The sequence below is a fragment of the Natator depressus genome, chromosome 2 (genome assembly GCF_965152275.1).
Source record: "Natator depressus isolate rNatDep1 chromosome 2, rNatDep2.hap1, whole genome shotgun sequence".
NCBI classification, from domain to species: Eukaryota; Metazoa; Chordata; order Testudines; family Cheloniidae; genus Natator; species Natator depressus.
In genome coordinates this window covers 227,130,301-227,151,436 of record NC_134235.1, presented here as the reverse complement: position 1 = coordinate 227,151,436, position 21,136 = coordinate 227,130,301, and the positions used below count along the sequence as shown (strand labels likewise).

The window sequence follows — 21,136 nt, the reverse complement described above, 5'->3', positions numbered from 1 at the left end:
GAAAAACTTTGTCAGAACCATTTTCTGTCAAAAAATGCAGTTCTATCAAAATGCTTCACAAAACTGTGTCAATTTTGCCAAAATTTCATTTTGGAGAAAAAAACTATAACTTCTGACAGTGCCAAAATGTCCTATTTCCACACTTTGGGAAGGAAACATTTTTTTCATTTTGAAATGACTTTTTGTTTCCCTTTTTTGTAGTGTATTATAATATGAAAAAAAATTGCAATCAAACCACAGTGAGTGAACTGATCCAAAATGACTCCATCCTCCCCCAAATTTTCCTTCAGGGAAAATTTTCAAATGTTTGAGTTTTGTTCCAATTCAAAACACAGCCATCTTTCCCAATTTCAAAATCCTTTGCCAAAGGTTCTGACCTCCACCCATCCCAGTCAGGGGGTTAGATACACTGGAGCTGGTCACAGTATAATTAGTGCCCTGATCCAGCAGCTCCACCTACACACGGCCTCAAGGCACCGTTGGTGGGGCTCTGACTTCAGGCTCTGGGCCTAAGTTTGTAAAGGGCCGTAAGTTGCCCCTTGAATGGGGTTATGGAAATACGAAGCAGGACTAGGGGTGCCAAGTCTGGTTAGACGGGTGCCTGGAGTTTTCCTCAGATGACATATTTAATGCCTGGGGACTCCAGGACAATCCTGGAGGGTTGGCAACCCAGAATATGACGATGAAATGCCACCAAGCGACCCGTTCCCAGCCGCAGCTGAGGATCGTTGACCGCTGTGTTGGCAGCCGGGGTGTCTCTGTCACCCGCTGCCTCTCCGGCCGCCCAGCAGGTTGCAGGCAGCGCCCCGCTGCGGAGAAGGTGCGGCGGCCACTGCCCTCGCCGCGCGGGGGCGCCCCGGCTGCGCTCCGCCGGCTGGGCTGGCTCGCTGCGGCGCGTTGGTGGGCTTGGCTTGTTCCTGCGCGGCGAAGGGCGCCGGGAGCTGCGAGCAGCGTGAGTCACCCAGCCCGTCGGCGCGGGGAGCCCAGAGCGCAGGCACCGAGCGGAGGAGGCGGGTGGAGGCAGGCGGGGGACACGGGCTCCCCTCGCTCCCTCCCACTCGCACATGCTGCCGCGCTGCAGTCAGCTGGAGCAGCGCCTCCGCCGATGACCTTCTCGCTCGCCCGCCGCCCCTGAGGACGCCCGGCTCGGCTGCCCTCTCGCCCGCGCGGGGCGGGGATGCTACAGCGGCTCCCGGGAGCTGCTTCCACCGCCGGGGCCAGTTGCAGAGCCGCTGCCGCCGCCGCTGCTCGCCAGGAGCCTGAAAAATGAACCCCCAGTGCGCCCGCTGTGGCAAAGTCGTCTATCCCACGGAAAAAGTCAACTGCCTGGATAAGGTGCTGGGCGCCCCGCCGAAGGGGACGGGGCACGGGGGGGAGGACGCGGCGCGGGGACAAGGGAGGAGGTGACAGATGGGTGAGCTTGGGGCTGAGGATGGTGACCAAGAGGGTGTCACTGGGATGTGCTCCCTTCCCCCCAAGTATCACCATTTTGCCTGCTGGAATAAGTACGTCGTCTGAAATGAGAGGAAAACAGCAAACCGGCCCCTGAAGCAGGCGCCCATGCTGGGGGTGTGGGGGAGGGGGAGCTGTTTGGAAGGGCTAATGTTTAGTCACTAGGGGGAGGGGGGCAGTCGCCTTGGAGAAGCGGTGCAATAGTATCTCTTTCTTCCGGGGAGCTCGGCTGTTGCTGCAGGGATCCAACCGATGTGCCTTAAAACAAAACAGGGAGAGAGTACAATACCTGCAGGTTGCAAATAACGTACCGCACCTCTGCCTGTCGCTGCGCTGGAATCTGCTCCTCTCCTAATCGCAAGGAAATAGGCAGATAGTAATTAGCATGTCCTAGCACTGCCGCTGCTGACGCATTGCTATGAATACATGCTAGGGAACCCAGAATTGAGACCAAGATTCAAATGCCCATTCACCAGTCAAGCACAACAGGGTTTTATGACTGTTTCAGACAACAGCCCTTAATCTAATGCCTATAAGAGGACAACGTTTTGGAGAATAGATCATAGAGTCCTTTTCTTCTCTTTTCCTAAAGGAAGTTATATTCAAAGGTGAAACCCCTGTGAGCTATACCATATTTCTTCCCAGGTTGACGCAGCTGAGATGCTTCAACAGCATATCACACAGCAGTTCTGCTGTGGCTGATCATTAAACCACACCAGGGCAAGAGTGATGACCTTTCCCTTGATAGTATTCCTGTTTAATATTAGTTATCATGAAGCCTGGTCATTTCATAAGTGTACAAGCATTAAGACTGTGAGGGGTGCTCCAGATTGACACCCCCACACATCCTGGAAAGGGAGTAGTGGCTGTTGGATGAAAATACTATTGTGTATTAAATGTAGTTTATATTTCGTATACCAACAACATATTAATTAGTGGTTTTATCCATGTAGTATTGACAGTTTTTAGAAAACATTTTATTGATATTGTACTAATCAAAATGTGAACATTCTGCTTCAGTTGTCCTTAAAATAATTCCATTAAGGTTAAGCTGCTGAGATCTTGGCATTCACTTTACTAGAGAATTTATGGGATTTGGAGTTGTTTCAGAAGTGCTTACAGTTGCATAAAAAAGTAAAACGCTTTAATTTACAGAAATACTTATTAAATGTTCTAGTGGTAAAAAACCTCTCCTAGTTTGCAAAAATATTGACTTACACTAAGTATTTAAATACAATTTTAACTTAAAAAATTAGCCCTGGAAACATCAATATTTTAATTAACTATAATTTAAATTTCTTTACAGTACTGGCATAAAGGATGCTTCCATTGTGAAGTCTGCAAAATGGCTTTAAACATGAACAACTACAAAGGATATGAAAAGAAACCATATTGCAATGCGTAAGTATAATAAATGTCAAGTCTTGCAGAAATGCATTTGAGAAACTAGCTGGTTAGGGAGAGTATCAGAGCACAAACATGAATTGTATTGCTTAAAAAAGTTGGTTAATTGTATTACATAGGTGTGGACGTGCAGTCCTAAGCAGCAATTTATCTTTTGATTTAATAAAGATGACTATTTTTATTGACTGTTTTAATATATATGCTGTAATATCAAATTTCTCCATAAAAACACAATTCTGCAATGAGTGTGCTGAACCCCATTAATTTAACTGGGAATCTGCAAGAATAGAGAGATTTCCCTCACACAGAGCTCCATGCATGTTTAGGTCTATAATCAATATTTTAGATACAAAAAATTTCACTTCTGGTAAGAATTTTACTGGGGAACTGTAAAATTAAAAACTTTTTTTTTGGTAAAAATCCTTATTTCTGTTGTTCAAACAACACCTTGGTTTACTAAAGCTGGATACTCTTGAAATTCATTTTACTTTTTGCTGTTCTTGCCATCTGCTTACCTTCTGCATTTATCTCAGCTTTGATATCCAAAATAGCTTAGTCAGTTTCACTTTTGTCTGACCAGAATCTGACCACAATCTTATCTTCTAGTTCTAATGAACTAGTACAGAGCTTCTGTGTTTGGGTTGCAAATACTATAAGGGAACATTTTGGCATATAAAATATGTTCCTGTTGTTGTTTGTACCATGCCGTAACATTTGCTTGGTACATTCGAGTGTGTATTTTTTAAGCTTTGGAAACATTTATTCTTTGCTTTTTTAAAAGTGTATTTTTTTTTGTAAAATATGGACCAAATTTGACCTTAATGTCCCTTTAAAGAATATGCTCATATTGTGATCATTTCCATGCCAAAAGTATTAATACACAAAATATTTGTCAAAAAAGTATTATCCTAAAAGCTTTATTTCATCAGTGTAACACTTTACTATGGACCCATACAGAACAGTCCAATAACTTGTAACTAGCTAATGCTTATTCTGTTCTATGATAAAATCATTTAAAAATATAAAAATCCCTGTGTACTATAAAAATATGAAGATTTTCAATAAATGTTGCTACTCTGCTGCCAAACCTTGAAGATTTTCCTTTGAGTGTGTATAATCACATTTTAGGAATTTATTTTCCTATTCCTAAGTTTCTAGTTCTTCCTGCAGGATTATAGCGAACTCAGACCTCTTACATTACACGTGTATAGGCTTCATCAGTACTTGCAGGATAAAAACAGGGTTACAGGATGTGGTGGTGATGATTCAGTAGGTGGCACACTTCCCTTTGAGTCAGTCAATGCCCCAGCATGGTTCTGGATGGTACTCTGCTGTTGGAAGTGTTGTCTTTTGGATGAAGTCTGAAATAGAGACCCATATAACTTGTGGTCATTACAGAGCTCATGATACTTTGGTACTTCTTGGAAGAGCACATTTTTGTGTGTCCCTTGTCATGGCTACATTTCAACTCTGGTATTCTGCTCACTTAAAACTTCCAAAGTAGTTTCAATTGGTTATTTATATTTAATAACCTACTCTCCAACAGAAAATTCCTCCATGCTGTGGGTGCATGGTAGGTGCAGTATTTCCATGCCGTAGGTGCCTACGTTTCAGTTGGGGAAGTGATGCTCTTCTGTGGAGTCTAATGCATGCTGAGATCTTTCAGAGTGGGGGGTGAGAAGAATAAGTGCTACTAACATGTAAGGTACTATTCTTCCTGTTAGCCGATTTAATAAACTTTGCATGTAATAGTGATCCTTAAAGAGGAATTTATTGCCCTTTTTAAAAAACAGAAATATGTAACAATCACTGTTCAAATTAGTCAGGAGGAGCTAGTATGTATAATATGGAAGACCATGATTCAGAAAATGAGAGCTGAATTAGTAAAAATAATGTAAGAACATTGTAAAGGTTAGTATTCTGAGATTGTAAAGTTTTCTACTCTTTGTTCTTAAATTTTGTCAAACTTGTAGTGGGTTTGTGAATATTAGTTTACGCAAATGCTCAAAGTATTGATTTGCATGTGTCTTATTGTTGAACCATGTAAAGCAGAGTAATATTTTTAATAGGAGTAATAAATGTTGGTCTGAACAAATGTTGAATGCTTTTCAGGGAAAAATGAGACACCAGTTTGATGTAATGCAAAATGGTATTTTGAAAATGTAGTTTGTTTATTTGAATTATTACCTTTTGACTCCTGAATCTTACATCTGATTGATAACATAATTAAAGTTACTTAGTTAAGTAACACTAATATAAATATTTTAAATGAGATTTACCTTCTTTAGTGTTCATCAGTAGGAGACAGCTGAAACCCCTGTTGGGTCAATTATTGCTTGATCATAAAATCTGCAAATGTAAATTTACTTAGGCTACTGGAAGTGCTTGACAAAAATAGTTATTATTAGACAAGTAACTGAGGCCATCCATCAGTACGAGTATAATTTATAGGAAAAAGTACAGAATTATGCGCAAATCATTTTAATGGAAGAACAACACTAAAACCATTTAATAGGCGTGAAAGCCATAGTTAACTTTTCATTTAGATAACTCAAAATGCATACAGCCTCAGTAATTTCAGTGCCTCTTTATTAGTTCCTAAGTTAATGTATTAGCTACATTGTATTTTGAACTTTATTTTCCACTCCATTGTGCAGATATTTGCCTTTCTTCTTACCCATTTCGCTTGTTTATTGTACTTGAAGAAATGGAACTGTTGAAACCAACTTCATTTTCCATTAGAAATAACAGTAACAGATACTGATCTGTGAATGTGTTGACTTCAAACTATGCTTTGTTTTGGTGGGGCACAATGGAGGGAATTAATGGACCAGGGAGGACTAGATTATATGAAATAGTTTAATTCACTACACTTTGGAATAAAACACAGCTAAGCACACATACAAAGTTCACATTTTTTATAGACAAGTAAGAAATCTGTTTTAGTGGTCCGTCTGATTTCTAGCTGATGATTTTATGCAGTTCTTGTGATCAGGTCATGTTGATAGAAAGGATAATTTCTGCTGTACTAGAACCAGCAGAGATGTCAAGGCTATGTTCCTCTCACATTATGTACTTGAAATTCCTTTTATATGTTGTTTACTGAAGGAGCAACTCTACTGCAAAAATTCCTCAACAGCTGTGAGGAGAACTTTGCCTGCACCATGCTTAGATGTGCTGTTAGTATGAAAGGAAGAACTGTGTTGTGGGTAAGGAGCTGGACGGGATTTGAAATCTGGGTTCAGTTGTCTCTTTCTGCCACAGATTTCCTATGTGATTATGGGCAAGTCACGTAAGCTCTTTGCCTCAGTTTACCCGTCAGCAAAATGGGGATGCTACCACTTCTTTTCTTCCACCCTTTGTCTGTCTTATTTATTTAGGATACGTCTATACGTATGCTGCTGTAGCAGCACAGCTGTACTGATACAGTTGCAACGCTGCAGTGCGTCTGGTGAAGACTCTATGCTGATGGGAGAGCTCTCTTCCATCGGCGCAAAAAACCACCTCTGTGAGCAGCATAAGCTATGTTGGTGAGAGACGCTCTCCTGACGACATAGTGTTATGCACGTGACCGCTTATGTTGGTGTAACTTATGTCACTCGGGGGTGGAATATTTACTCCCCTGAGCAACATAAGTTTTGCTAATATAGGCTGTACTGTAGACAGAGTCTTCGTTTGTTCCTTACTGTGGACGTCTACACAATGGGTGTTTCAGTGGCACACGGTTTTTATAGCTCTGCTGCTTTAATGCCAAAGTATAGACACTTCCTATGTTGATGGAATGGTTTTTTCCTTCAGTGTAAGTGACCCTCCTTCTTGAACAGTGATAGGTCGATGGAGGTCGGCTCACTATGGTTCTCGGATGTGAATTTTTCAGACCCCTGAGTGGTGTAGCTAAGTTGATCTAAATTTTAAGGGTAGACCGAGGCTGTTTGTTTGCACAGTGCTTGGAAAAAGGTGCTTTGATCTCTGTTGGGGTCTCTAGGTGCTATCATAATACATATAATAATAGTATTTAAGGTTTCAGTTCACCCAATTCACATTCCTCTACAAACTCTCTTACATGTAAGACTTTTTTTTTTTTTTGGTGTCTAATACATGGGGCACATGATTGTCAGATCTGGGTTACAATTTTGTTCCGCCTTTGGTGCACTGAGAGACTTCAGGCAAGTCATTCAACATTTCTGTGCCTAATCGGTGAAATGTGGCTAATGACACTTTTCTCTGTGGAGTGTTTTAAGATCTATAAATGAAAAGTATTATAAAATTGCTTATTGTATATATGGCAACCACAGGAAGAAAACCCATCTTACCTTTTTCTGTACAAACACAGTGCTGATTCCACACAACTTTAAATAACTTAATAGTTGGTGTTAGGAAGTAAATAACATTTTGGCAGCAGCTGGTTGTACATAATAGTTCTTAAGCTTGTTAAATCACTGAATCCTCTGTGATCGTGATATAGTGACTTATTCTTATAAATATTCATTTGTGTAGAATTAAAAAATGAATCTCCAAGGTTTGTTTTTATTTTTTGTTTTGTAACTTAGGTTTGCATTACCTAATTTAATAGAAAGAAATTTATCAGACACTTTCACCAGACCAAAATAAGAGACTATTTTTTAATGCAAAGCATTTTTATCTTGTAGAAAATGAAACACACACATTTTTTAAGCATGGGCTATACCCTGGTGATGAAAACAGGCTTCCTGCTTGACAAATTCAGCCAACAAAACATGTCTTAGATTTTGTAGAAATTAACAAAAACAAACAGCTATAACCTATGCAGACCAGTTATACCGTTCTGCCAAAGGCATCCAACGTTACTGATGGGATAAATCCTTCCAGGATGGTCAGCATCTAAAAACGTGTACTCATCTCCACACAGTACAACTTCATTGATGTTTTTATTCATGATGGCTACCATATGGACTGATTATATAACTTCCTGTGGAATCAAAATCCACCGTCATCAGTCTTAGTATGGGCTATTTATGCTCGGGAGAAAAAACACCAGTACATTGGGTGTTCTAGATTTTTACCTTGGTTTTAAACGTGTTTCTTTGAAGTATTTATACAAACATATATTTGAAAGATTTTGGTATTAGAAACATTAGGAGCCAAAGTTAAAGGGAAGAGATGAAACTGTTAAGGTTCTTGTAATGTCTGTTGGGAGGCAATATAAAGTTATAGAACTATCTAGATGCTTACATGGGGTGGGGAGTGGATGGGACTAATTGGTAACTGGGGAGAGAGGTGTGGCTAGTGCATATAGTCCACTGTCACTGGATTTTGTATATGGGGGATTGAATGTGAAACTACAGAGGGCTTGATTTCCTATAGTCAGGAAAATTCTGGAAAGTTGCCATTATATCTCCTAACATGGTTCTAGATAAAGCTTATTTTTCAATATTGAATTCACTAGGGGATTGTTTCTCATTCTAATTGTAATGAAAGTGAAAGCTAATGATCAACTGTAAATGACTGATTAATTATTAGTGTTTAATGATTACCAAATATTAGGCTATATGTTTCTGACTCTGTATGCCTAAGATTGAAATAAATAATAGGAGACAAGAAATGGAATGGACGTTTACTAATGAAAATGGGTAATTCTTCTCAAATAAAATGTAAATAGTCAAGAGTTGAGTAGCAAGAGAGGATTCGTGCTCCTCTGAAAAAGTCCAGATAGCCAGTTTCTTTGTATTCTTCCTGATCAAATTGCTTAGTGAAGTGAAATAACAGAATATTGAGTTTGATCCTGCAAATGAGAGTTGTTTATTGTCATAATTGGAAAAATAGCTGATATTATGATGTAATTTCTTATAGTAGGTCTTCTAGAAGCTTTTGATCATCAGCTTTATTTGGAGTAAACTTTGTTAGTCACAGCCATCCCCAAATGGCAAAAATCAATTGGTGAGTATGCAAAAAACCAACTAACAATCACCTCCCCCCTCCACATCTCATCTGAAAGACAAAGATTTACATTTTCTTACCAGGTTGCTAACCTTTTTTTATGCTAACAACATAGCCTTCAATATACCACAAAATGAACAGTTCAAAGGAATTGACTGAAGCTCTTCCCATGTCCTGGAAACAGACTTAAACTTGTAGGTCCAGTGCTACCACTGTAACTGAAGAAAGAGGAGAAAATTAAGGAAGAACTTAATAATTGTTGACAGTAACACAAACTATTTGTTCAAATGTTACAAATAACCTGATATCTACAAGCTTCCATGCAGGGAAAAATGCATTCCTATTTAATTCTATAAAGTCTTAATTTGAAAACAGAGTATATGTCCAACTTGCTGCTGATGGCATTCAGCAGTGAAGAGAAAAGTACGACAAAAGAGGCCTTTGCCATTTGCTCAGACTATGGAAATAAAATGGAAAAGATGAGAACATCTTAGGTACAGTTCTAAATTTCTGACGTATGAGTGTTCAGCACACTACTTGTTGAAGACATGATCCTTGAGGGATATTGTGAAGTTCAAAACGTTTTCTGCAACCATCAGCTTCACAGTAGTACAAGAAATAGAAAAACAGGAATAATGCTCCAGCTTCTCAATGACACTTGGAACTTTTACGAAGATTGTGGTCCCAATTCTGGGTTATGTTCCAAACCCCCTTTAGTGGGGCAAAGGGTCTGGAGAGCTGCCCCGAATGGGCAGTTGAGAGTTTCCCCTCTGCATGGAAGAATCTCCAGCTTGTATAGAGCCAGGGTAGCCAGCCCTACACCACTCCTATCAGTTTCCCCTAGTGTAGGAGTTATGATTGGAGTTGCTGCATTCCAGCAATTTCCCAGTTGATGTAATTGCCCCAGCGTTCCATTAGAAGCTGGCATAATTTAGAACAGCCCTGTGGCAAATAAGTAACATTATGCAGATTAATTGTATTTTTATGAAGGTCTGCAAATTGCACAATATCTAATACTTTACTTCAGCAATACTCTTTAAGAGTCTGGCTGTCTTGTAAATTGGGCAGTTTGTTTTCTGTGTGCTTTGGGTTGAATAAACACACACAGTTTTCAACATTCAAATGGTCTTTGGTCATCAGAGTGTGTAGATCAGCGGTTTTCAAACTTTTTGAGCTGAGTCTCCACTTTGAGTTAAAATTTTTGGTTGTGCCCCCCCCCCCCAACTGAGACAAAAATAGACACATGCAAAAGTATGCTTGATAGCCTTTTCATAAACCTAACAGAGACCATAGCACAACTTTAATTAAGTTATCTACACCTGTAAGTTTGTTACAGAGATACTTACTAGTGGCACAACCAGTGCTTCCTCAACAGTGGGCTGTGTGACAGATCCACACCAGTGGGGTACAGGAGTCTGGTAAAAGGCAAATATACTGGCCACTGGATGAATAGTTATCTGTTCCCTGAGTGACCAGAGCAGGGGCTGTGATAGAGCAATCAGGAACCTGCTAGAACCAATTAAGACAGGCAAGCTAATTAAGACACCTGGAGCCAATTTGGAACATACTAGAATCAGTTGTGGCAGGGAGACTAATCAGGACACCTGGTTTAAAAAGGACCTCCCCTCAGTTAGTGGAGGGTGTGCAAGGAGCAGCGAGTAAGATGGCGTGCTACTGCAGTACTGAGGAGTGCAAGCGTGATCAGGCCTCAGAAGGAAGATCCTGCGGTGAGGATAAAGAAGGTGCTGGGGGGAGGCCATGGGGAAGTAGCCCAGGGAGTTGTAGCTGTAGCTGTCATGCAGCTGATACAGGAGACGTAGACAGCTGCTATCCACAGGGCCCTGGGCTTGAACCCGGTGTAGAGGGTGGGCCCGGGTTCCCCCCATCCCCCCAACTCCTGATTGGACACAAGGAGGAGTTAACCTGGTCTGTGAGCAACACCAGAAGGGAAAGTCTAATTTGGAAAGGGATCTGGCCTGTCCCCAAGGCACTACGTGGGACAACAGAGACTGTGGAGATTGTTCTCCATTTCCCCTCATGCTGGCCAGTGATGAGGTTAGGTTAGTGGCCGCTTCTGCGAGAAGTTCAAACCTGCCATTCAAACTGAGGGCTGCCATGAACCTCTGAGGTGAGCAAATCCACTCAAAAGCGCAGGACCCACCAAGGCAGAGGAGGAACTTTGTCACAGCTGCTTCTACCTTACAATAAGGCTGCACTGGTGGGGCAAGGCCAATATCTGCCTCGCCCCCCCCGGGTTTTCAGGATGGGGGAAGGCATGTGTGGTGGTCTCTGTGGGAGAAGCCAGTGCTGGGTGCGGAAATCGGTGCGGCTTGGCAGATGTTAACACTGACCCACAGGCTGGGTGGCCCACTGAAGTGAGTCAGAGGGTGGAGATGCGTTTGCCTTCCCTCTAGTTCCCCTGGGGGGTGGGCATCATTGAAAACCTCTGGTGTAGATAGTTTCTTCTCCTCCCCACCCCCAGGTAAGTAAGAGTGTGTGTGTGTGTGTGTGGGAGAGGGAACAGAGTCCCTCAGGAGCTGTAATCACAGGAAGAAGAGTGAAAATTCTTAGCAATATGTGGATATTGAGAGAGAATATTAGGACAATTTGAGCAGGAATTTCAGTAATGGTAAGAACTCTGTTGCTTGCCAGTATCTCTTCCTGTGCTGATACTCAGTAGAAGCTTAATGTTTCTATCGAGTGTAACTGTGGGAAGTAAGGGCTAAGAGACTGATCAAGATTCACCTTGGTTGTGTTTTCTAAAATACTTAGGTAGCAGAGCAATAAAAATAGAGGAACTTTTGTTGTAATTCGAGATCCATTTAGTTGAATGAGTCAAACATTGATAAGTGGAAGAAACTGGAACATATGTAATTCCTGTATGATGTCTGATGGTATATTCTGCTCGTGGTATTGTCACTTGATGGTATGGGCATTGAAAATTCTAGACCACTTCAATTCCCATTTTTTGTTTTGTTTTTTTCTAAGTGTCTTTTAAATTCATCTTTGTCACATTTGTAAAATCCTTATTGCTGTATTGATATGGTTGTTGACAATTCCGTTGTGGTGCTCTGTATTCCAGTGCCGATATTTTGTCTCATAAGAAGTTTTCTCAGGAATGTTGAATGATATGATAAACTGTGTTCTGTTATGCACGAAGGAAAATATTCCAACTTTGAGTCCCCTTGAGTTTTCAAAATGAATGAAGTTAATGGAAAATGACAGAATCAGGGTGATCGTCTCATAGTGATAATAAATATGCAGAGCTATTTACTTGTTACGTCGTTGGAAACACTCTTGCCATGAAGATCCAGATAGATCACAATCTTGGCAGAACTACTGATAAATAATGTTGTATTTGTAATTGTTGGGGTACACTTACAGGAACCTCACTAGATTTAGTGGTTTTTAGGCAGTGACTCATATAATAGACGTACATACAACTGGATGCATTGAGTGAGTTCCTGAACACCAGAGTAGCATTAGTTCATTGCGTAAGTACCATCAAAACTTAAACCTACAAGTCCAAAAAAATTTACTCCTTTAGTTTACAGCTCAGTCAATCTCTTTTTTTCCACTCTGACACTTCCTCTCTTGACATTGAGAAAGGTGAACAGATCATTTCTCTGAGTATTGGTGTAGACTGAAGGGTGTGGGTTAGTTGCCTAACTAACTTTTATTGTTGCTGATAGGGGTGCTCTGAACCATGGAAGTTGAGAATCCAGTGTAGAAACTCAAAAAATAAAATCCATCTTCTGTTCTTGGTTGCAGTGGACGTGCATGACCTGCTATTTGGCCTCATATAATGTAAGTTTGAGGAAGTGATGAAAATATACTATCAGTATTGCAGGTTGGTGAGGAACATCCATAGCATAGCTTTCAATTAAAAAATACTGTTGAGACTTTTGGCCAATGATCATACGAACTGTTGCAAAGGATTACCTGGAAAACATATTGTGATCACTTCAGAGTATTTCTTAAACAAAGGAAATAGCTTTACAGTTTCTGGACAATTTTCTCTTTTAGATTTTGTTTCACGGTTGCCAAAGATTCCTACCCGTTTTCTTTTCTTGGTAGGACAAATGTTGGGATGTAGCCTTTTACATTCTAAAGCTCTCCATGGCCACATTTTTCATATAGATGCGCTGGTTTGATGCCAGTTTTTTAAATGAAACCTAAATTCATACTGTTTTAACTTTTAAGGGTAAAGTAATTTTGTACTAGTTGTTTTTTTTCTGGAAAAGAGAAGACTGTATGACCTTGTAGTAGCTGTTTGGTTTTTTCCCAGTTTTACTCAGAAAAAACTAAGAAATGGGTGCTCACAACACCATTTCCGCCAACATTTTAACCTATAAATGTGGATCATAAGGGAGAAAAAAAATAGGGGCCCTGCTTTTAAACTTAATTGAAATACACTGGGTTTATGTGAACTTTGGGGAAGGACAAAGTAGTACAATTAGATTTTTTTTTTCTTTACTTAAAAAGAAAAAAGTAGAGAATAGCCCTCTGAAACAGTGAAAGTTGGCATGTATTCAGTACAGTAAATAGTGTTCACACATTGTGTGGCAATGATTACTTTGATCCATGAATGCCAGGGTATTGGAATTCTTGGTTGGATTTGTCAGGATATTCAAAAGAAAGGAACTATTATTGTGACTACCACCAACAAAAATTGCTCAGTAAAGAAATGGTGTTTAATACAAAGCAAGAGACATTAGTACTAATTTAAGCAGTACCCTTTCCCCTGGAGATATGTTTGAAATAAATCCTTGGTATAGAATAAAAAGGATCTGAGGGTTTCACATATTTGCATGTGCCTTTTTCACGTTGAGTATTCGGTATGAATTTTTCAGAATACCAGAAAAGAGAGACGAAGATAGCTGATGCGGACACAGTGGCAAAATGAGAACAAACATATGCATAGAATTAAGCTGCAGGCTGCAATTTTTATGAAACTTTAACACAGGGGAGAGGTGCTACCTGCCCATTACGCATGCTCTCCTATACCACACATTTAATTGGTTCCACTGTGGATGGTTACAGGGCTCCTTACCATATAACCTGTAACTCGGGGTAGGCTCTCCTCAAACTAACCCACCAGGACTCCACTCTTTCCGAGTCCTAGCATCTTCCCCTGCCATGAGAGGGACAGGTGGTGCAGAAGGGTGGGGACCTTGGCCCACGAGGGCCACGACGTCTTACCCTCTCCCATGAGCCTAAGGCCCATCACCAAAATCCTAGGTCTTTTACTTCTGGAAACTGTTCATTTTATCCTTTTTAACCTCACTGGAAACTGGCCACAAGCTGTGAAAAATTAACAAAGCAACCCAAATACCTCAGTACTGCCTTCCTGTTTAACCTACTGTAGCTTGAAGGTGGTACAAGGAAGGTGAAAAACTCCCTGGTCCTCTGCCAGATGGTCGATGGGAGAGAGAATTCCTTCCTGATCTGCAAACCAGTGATCGGCTAGACTTTCAGCATCTGTCGGGCCAGATTCCCATTCTTAGTTCAGGGTGGGGCTGCTGGAATGGATTTGAAAGAGGTTCCATGTGGCTCCTGCTCCAGAGTAAATACTGGGAAACGTTGGCCAGTCAGCACCCCTCTTCTGCAACTGGCCAGTGGGTACCAGAGACTCCCGAAAAGAGGAGTTACCTAGTATCCTTCAGCAAGTGTCTCCCTCCCTTGCTCCTGGGACTGTCCTCTTTCACTGCTCCCCCCATCAAGTACCTCTACTCATTGAAGCAAGTGGGTGGCATGTACAACAGGTTTTAACGTACCTTGCTACAGATCTTTTTAGCGGGAATAGGGAGAGAACAGTGAAGGTGAAACTAGGTTAAATAAGAGAAAATATCATGGAGAGTTTTAGACAGAATATGAACTGAAATCTATGAAAAGGATGAACAATCCTAGTAAACTAGACTGAAGGAAAACTACTGAAGGAAACCTAAAGCACAGACCCCTCCAGTTCTATAAAAAATTGTGTGTGTGTGCATGCATGCACAGAGTGGGAAGGGAGCTAAGGTTATAAAATTTTCTTATTTTATACAAATTTTTATTCAGCCTTTTGATGTAATTTTAAGAGTAGCAAATGCTAACTTTTTCAAATTGGAAATGTTTTTCTGGCCTTTGACTGAATGGGTTCTTATGATAACAGGTAATATTTTAACCAGGATCATGTAATGGCTTTTAATTTACCACGAACCCCATTTATTTTGATGTTAAGATTCTAATTCTTTGTGTTTTCAATTTCTCTTACCAAACAATTAAATCTCCATGTAAATCTTTCACTATTTAGAGTAAACTCTTCATCTCTCTTACTGGAGTTGTGACATTTAATTTTGGGACCCAGATTGACAAGGATGAGTGAAACTGAAAGAGAAAGTAGAAACAAATAGATGAACTCTGTTTCTGGTTGACTCAGGCTATGTCTACACTACAGCTTAATTTGGCATAACCTATGTCACTCAGGGGTGTGAATAACCCATCCGCCTGAGTGACATAAGTGACGCCGACATAAGTGCTGGTGTGCACAGTGCTATGTCAGTGAGAGAGCTTCTCCCACCGACATAGCTACTGCTGCTTGCTGGGGTTGGAGTAGGTAAGCCAATGCGGAGAGCTCTCTCCTGTCATCTTAGAGCGGCTATATTAGAGAGCTTACTTTGGCGCAGTTGCACCGATACAGCTCTCTAGTGTAACTGTAGCCTCTGTCTCCTTCATTCCTTACCTGTTCATCCAGCTGAGCTGTAGTTCTCACAGTTTACTCTTTGGGGAATTCCGTGCCAAAAAAAATCTGTGCACAATATTTTAAAATTCTGCAAAATTCTGCATATTTTATTTAAAATAACACTATATAATCACAACAGTTTCAGTTATTTGAGTAGTTTATTTCAAAATACCTGTCAGCAACTATGTCTCTAACAATATAGACAACAAAAAAGTTGACCCCAGGAGTAGAGTTGAAGAAACCCTTACGACAACCCAATTCCTGTTTCTCTGTCCCCCTGGCTGGGGTTTGCAAACACCCACACCACCTACTCCCGGAGTCCAGCTGCAGCCTCCCCCAACCAGACACCTTCATCCCCTACCTCCCAGAGCCCAGGGATCCAGAGGGAGAAACAGCCTGATGCTGAGTCCCAGGCTTATGTGGAGTTTCCTGCATGCTGCCTTCTTCCTTCAAGGATATTCTGGGAACTGCAGCTGCCGGGAAACCCTCCTTCCCCTCCCCAAGGCAGTGTCTTGTATTTGTGAGCTGGGGAGATGGACTCTGCCAGATCCAGTGGCCCCTAGTGGCAGCCGTGTTAGTCTGTATTCGCAAGAAGAAAAGGAGTACTTGTGGCACCGATGAAGTGAGCTGTAGCTCACGAAAGCTTATGCTCAAATAAATTGGCTAGTCTCTAAGGTGCCACAAGTACTCCTTTTCTTTTTGGCCCCTAGTGGTGACCAGCAGCTCTGCAGCCTATTTCTGTGAGGGAAGAAGGACATTCTGTGCAGAACATTAATTGTGCACAAATTCTGCATTGCACAGTGGTGCAGAATTCCTCCAGGAGTAATAGTTGTTGACTGACTGGCAGAATCCTGTTACTCCTCATGTTCATGGACATCTATTCTTTAAAAACAAGGCCAATAAGATAAACCATTGAAAGTTACTTAGTTCATAGAAAGTTTCAAAAGTATTAGACTGAGTATAATTTTTTAAATTGTCCGTTACATACACCATGCAAAGTGTTTCAATTTCATAGTTACAAGATAATGTCTCTGTGAAGGGGAAAAACTTGGACAAAAAAAGAGGAGGGGGAAAGACAGTACTGTGAAACTTTGACTATATTTATACTTACAGTTTTTCCAATTGTTTGTGCAATTTCAGGTACATTTTAAACTTTATTTTAGTGCAATGAGAAAAGTACCATTCTAGGTCATAATACGTTGGCTGGTTTGGATTTAAAATTTTGACCTCATTCATTAATAACAATTAGGACATAATTTGAGAATTGTCTTTGGAAAATGTTGCCAAATGCTGCATATAATCTGGGTTCTGCTAGACCCCATAGCTGCCAGAGGGTACTGTGTGAATCCTGGCAAATTTTAGAATTGTTATTTAATACTTCTGTCTTTAATTTAGTAGCTCAGAAGTTTTAGATACACATCCAGACATCTGAATCCAAACCAATGATGTCTTGTAACCACCCACTTGCACTAATCTCTCACTTTGAAGACTTTCTCTACCTATAGTTCTTATCTTTGGGGGAGGAGAGGCTTAGGAGAGTAGTATATCTGTGTTCCTAGCAGTGATTAAATGCTTAATTTTGATGACCCTGCTGCTGTTCTAAGGGTCATTTGGTTCATCAGCAGGGAACTCCTTATTACTGGGCAAATGGCTATAACAGATTGTCTTTTCCATGGAGGATGATACTGTATATAGAAAGCATAAGCGAAAAAGAAATCTGATTGGAATGTCAAACAGATTTTATAGAGATAACAGCATTTTTTTCAGAGTTGCAGGAAGAAGATCCAAAAGAGAGTGGGATTAAAAAAAAATCCAACATAATCACAGAGATCAATCTATTTCCTTGTCTTCCAGAAGGAGGGAAACTCTTCACCTTCATTGCATATCCCTACCCTACCGATCATCCCTAAAATGCCCCATCTGTTCTGGCAGCCTTCATCAGCCACTGGTAAACTTTCAAACAAGTACCATCACTTTTTCTGCCATGCTGCACCCTGTGCATAAGAGGACACATTTGCAGAAACACCTCATTGTCCTCTTTCAAATCCATCCTTAAGACTCTTCTCATCTGTGATGCTTCCCGTCGGTGTAAATAGTGTCTTCACTAAGGCCCCATTTACACTGGCAAGTTTCTGCACAGTAGAGTGGCTTTCTGTGCTGTAACTCCTGAGGTGTACACACTGCCAAGCCACTTAATGCGCAGAAAGTGTTGCAGCACTCTTAAAACCAAAACCACTCCAACAAGAGGCATACAGCTTTCCGCACTGGGGCTACAGCGCTGTGGTGCCAGTGTAGACACCGTGGCGATTACAGTGCTGCGATTGGCCTCCAGGAGGTGTCCCACAGTGCCTGTTCTCACCTCTCTGGTCATTGGTTTGATCTCTACTGCCCTGCCTCAGGTGACCAACCATTATCCCCACCCCATACATTACTTTGCAAATCTGAAAGTCCCCTTTCTGTTTGCTTGGTGATGAGTGCAATGGTCTCAGTGCATCTTTCCAGGTGGCCAAGCCAGCTCCATGGGCCAGGCGATTCCCCACTTGGAGCAATGCCGAGCTGTTGGGTAGAATTAGTGGGGGAAGCAAAAGTGGATGGGAATCTGGGAGGCAGTGACCATGAGTTGGTTGAGTTCAGGATCCTGACGCAGGGAAGAAAGGTAAGCAGCAGGATACGGACCCTGGACTTCAGGAAAGCAGACTTCGACTCCCTCAGGGAATAGATGGCCAGGATCCCCTGGGGGACTAACATGAAGGGGAAGGGAGTCCAGGAGAGCTGGCTGTATTTCAAGGAATCCCTGTTGAGGTTACAGGGACAAACCATCCCGATGAGTCGGAAGAATAGTAAATATGGCAGGCGACCAGCTTGGCTTAACGGTGAAATCCTAGCGGATCTTAAACATAAAAAAGAAGCTTACAAGAAGTGGAAGGTTGGACATATGACCAGGGAAGAGTATAAAGATATTGCTCGGGCATGTAGGAAAGATATCAGGAGGGCCAAATCGCACCTTGAGCTGCAGCTAGCAAGAGATGTCAAGAGTAACAAGAAGGGTTTCTTCAGGTATGTTGGCAACAAGAAGAAAGCCAAGGAAAGTGTGGGCCCCTTACTGAATGAGGGAGGCAACCTAGTGACAGAGGATGTGGAAAAAGCTAATGTACTCAATGCTTTTTTTGCCTCTGTTTTCACTAACAAGGTCAGCTCCCAGACTGCTGCGCTGGGCATCACAGAATGGGGAAGAGATGGCCAGCCCTCTGTGGAGATAGAGGTGGTTAGGGACTATTTAGAAAAGCTGGACGTGCACAAGTCCATGGGGCCGGACGAGTTACATCCGAGAGTGCTGAAGGAATTGGCGGCTGTGATTGCAGAGCCCTTGGCCATTATCTTTGAAAACTCATGGCGAACGGGGGAAGTCCCGGATGACTGGAAAAAGGCTAATGTAGTGCCAATCTTTAAAAAAGGGAAGAAGGAGGATCCTGGGAACTACAGGCCAGTCAGCCTCACCTCAGTCCCTGGAAAAATCATGGAGCAGGTCCTCAAAGAATCAATCCTGAAGCACTTACATGAGAGGAAAGTGATCAGGAACAGTCAGCATGGATTCACCAAGGGAAGGTCATGCCTGACTAATCTAATCGCCTTTTATGATGAGATTACTGGTTCTGTGGATGAAGGGAAAGCAGTGGATGTATTGTTTCTTGACTTTAGCAAAGCTTTTGACACGGTCTCCCACAGTATTCTTGTCAGCAAGTTAAGGAAGTATGGGCTGGATGAATGCACTATAAGGTGGGTAGAAAGCTGGCTAGATTGTCGGGCTCAACGGGTAGTGATCAATGGCTCCATGTCTAGTTGGCAGCCGGTGTCAAGTGGAGTGCCCCAGGGGTTGGTCCTGGGGCCGGTTTTGTTCAATATCTTCATAAATGATCTGGAGGATGGTGTGGATTGCACTCTCAGCAAATTTGCAGATGATACTAAACTGGGAGGAGTGGTAGATACGCTGGAGGGGAGGGATAGGATACAGAAGGACCTAGACAAATTGGAGGATTGGGCCAAAAGAAATCTGATGAGGTTCAATAAGGATAAGTGCAGGGTCCTGCACTTAGGATGGAAGAATCCAATGCACCGCTACAGACTAGGGACCGAATGGCTAGGCAGCAGTTCTGCGGAAAAGGACCTAGGGGTGACAGTGGACGAGAAGCTGGATATGAGTCAACAGTGTGCCCTTGTTGCCAAGAAGGCCAATGGCATTTTGGGATGTATAAGTAGGGGCATAGCGAGCAGATCGAGGGATGTGATCGTTCCCCTCTATTCGACACTGGTGAGGCCTCATCTGGAGTACTGTGTCCAGTTTTGGGCCCCACACTACAAGAAGGATGTGGATAAATTGGAGAGAGTCCAGCGAAGGGCAACAAAAATGATTAGGGGTCTAGAGCACATGACTTATGAAGAGAGGCTGAGGGAGCTGGGATTGTTTAGTCTGCAGAAGAGAAGAATGAGGGGGGATTTGATAGCTGCTTTCAACTACCTGAAAGGGGGTTCCAAAGAGGATGGCTCTAGACTGTTCTCAATGGTAGCAGATGACAGAACGAGGAGTAATGGTCTCAAGTTGCAATGGGGGAGGTTTAGATTGGATATTAGGAAAAACTTTTTCACTAAGAGGGTGGTTAGACACTGGAATGCGTTACCTAGGGAGGTGGTAGAATCTCCTTCCTTAGAGGTTTTTAAGGTCAGGCTTGACAAAGCCCTGGCTGGGATGATTTAACTGGGAATTGGTCCTGCTTCAAGCAGGGGGTTGGACTAGATGACCTTCTGGGGTCCCTGCCAACCCTGATATTCTATGATTCTATGACCTCATCGGCATTTGGGGAGAGGAAGCTGTGCAGTCCCAGCTGTGCTCCAGCCATAGGAATTATGATACCTTTGGACAGATTTCATGATGCATGATAGAAAGGTGCATGACTGGGACACATTGTAGTGCAGGGTAAAAGTGAAGGAGCTGCAGAACGCCTACCACAAGGCGCGGGAGGCAAAATGCTGCTCTGGTGCTGCGCCCACGAGCTGCCGGTTCTACAAAGAGCTGGATGCTATAGTCGGTGGCGACCCCACTTCTATTGTGAAGGCCCCTGTGGATACTTCATTGGCTCACGTGCCAGTCAATAGTGGACCGAGCCAGGAGGAGGAAATTTTGGACGAAGAGCGGGAGGGGACCCAGAGGCAGGGGATGTCTCGGAGGCCAGAGGTGCATGTAGTCAGGAGCTCTTTTCTACCTAGGAGGAGCCTAGGCAGTCACAGCAGTTGGATCTTGGCAAAGTGCAAACAGGAGAGGAGACTCCTGGTAACTTGATCTGATTTTTGGGAATTGCTGATGTGAGTTGTTGGGGGCAGGAAGCTTGCAGAAAGCCGGCGTGTCTCCCATCACATGCCTATTCTGAGCTGTGGAACAGGCTGTTGATAGACTCCCTCGCTTCAGAGGAATCTCCCTCAGAGATCTCCAGGAAACTCATGGAGATACTGGGCAATCCGCTGCTGCAGGTTCCTCGGCAGAGCTGCTTTGTTTCTTGCCCCATTAACGGTAACTTTCCCACGCCACTGTGCCGTCACGGGGGTAGGGAAGACCATTGCTGCACACAGGTGAGCCGCATATGGGGC

The 21,136-nt window shown here is 42.4% G+C and overlaps 1 protein-coding gene across 2 annotated transcripts in view; it reads left to right on the top strand.

Annotated features, from left to right (window-relative positions):
- The first annotated feature begins 925 nt into the window (after positions 1 to 925).
- The window catches only part of NEBL (nebulette), a 399,859-nt gene continuing 379,648 nt past the window's right edge, over positions 926 to 21,136 (top strand). The window contains exons 1-2 of one of the 2 annotated variants that reach the window (XM_074946053.1): positions 926 to 1,335; positions 2,759 to 2,853. In XM_074946053.1, coding sequence (XP_074802154.1) covers positions 1,267 to 1,335; positions 2,759 to 2,853 — 164 coding nt within the window. In that variant the 5' untranslated portion in view covers positions 926 to 1,266. The remainder of the gene's footprint in view (positions 1,336 to 2,758; positions 2,854 to 21,136) is intronic. The other variant, XM_074946052.1, reaches the window with a different exon arrangement.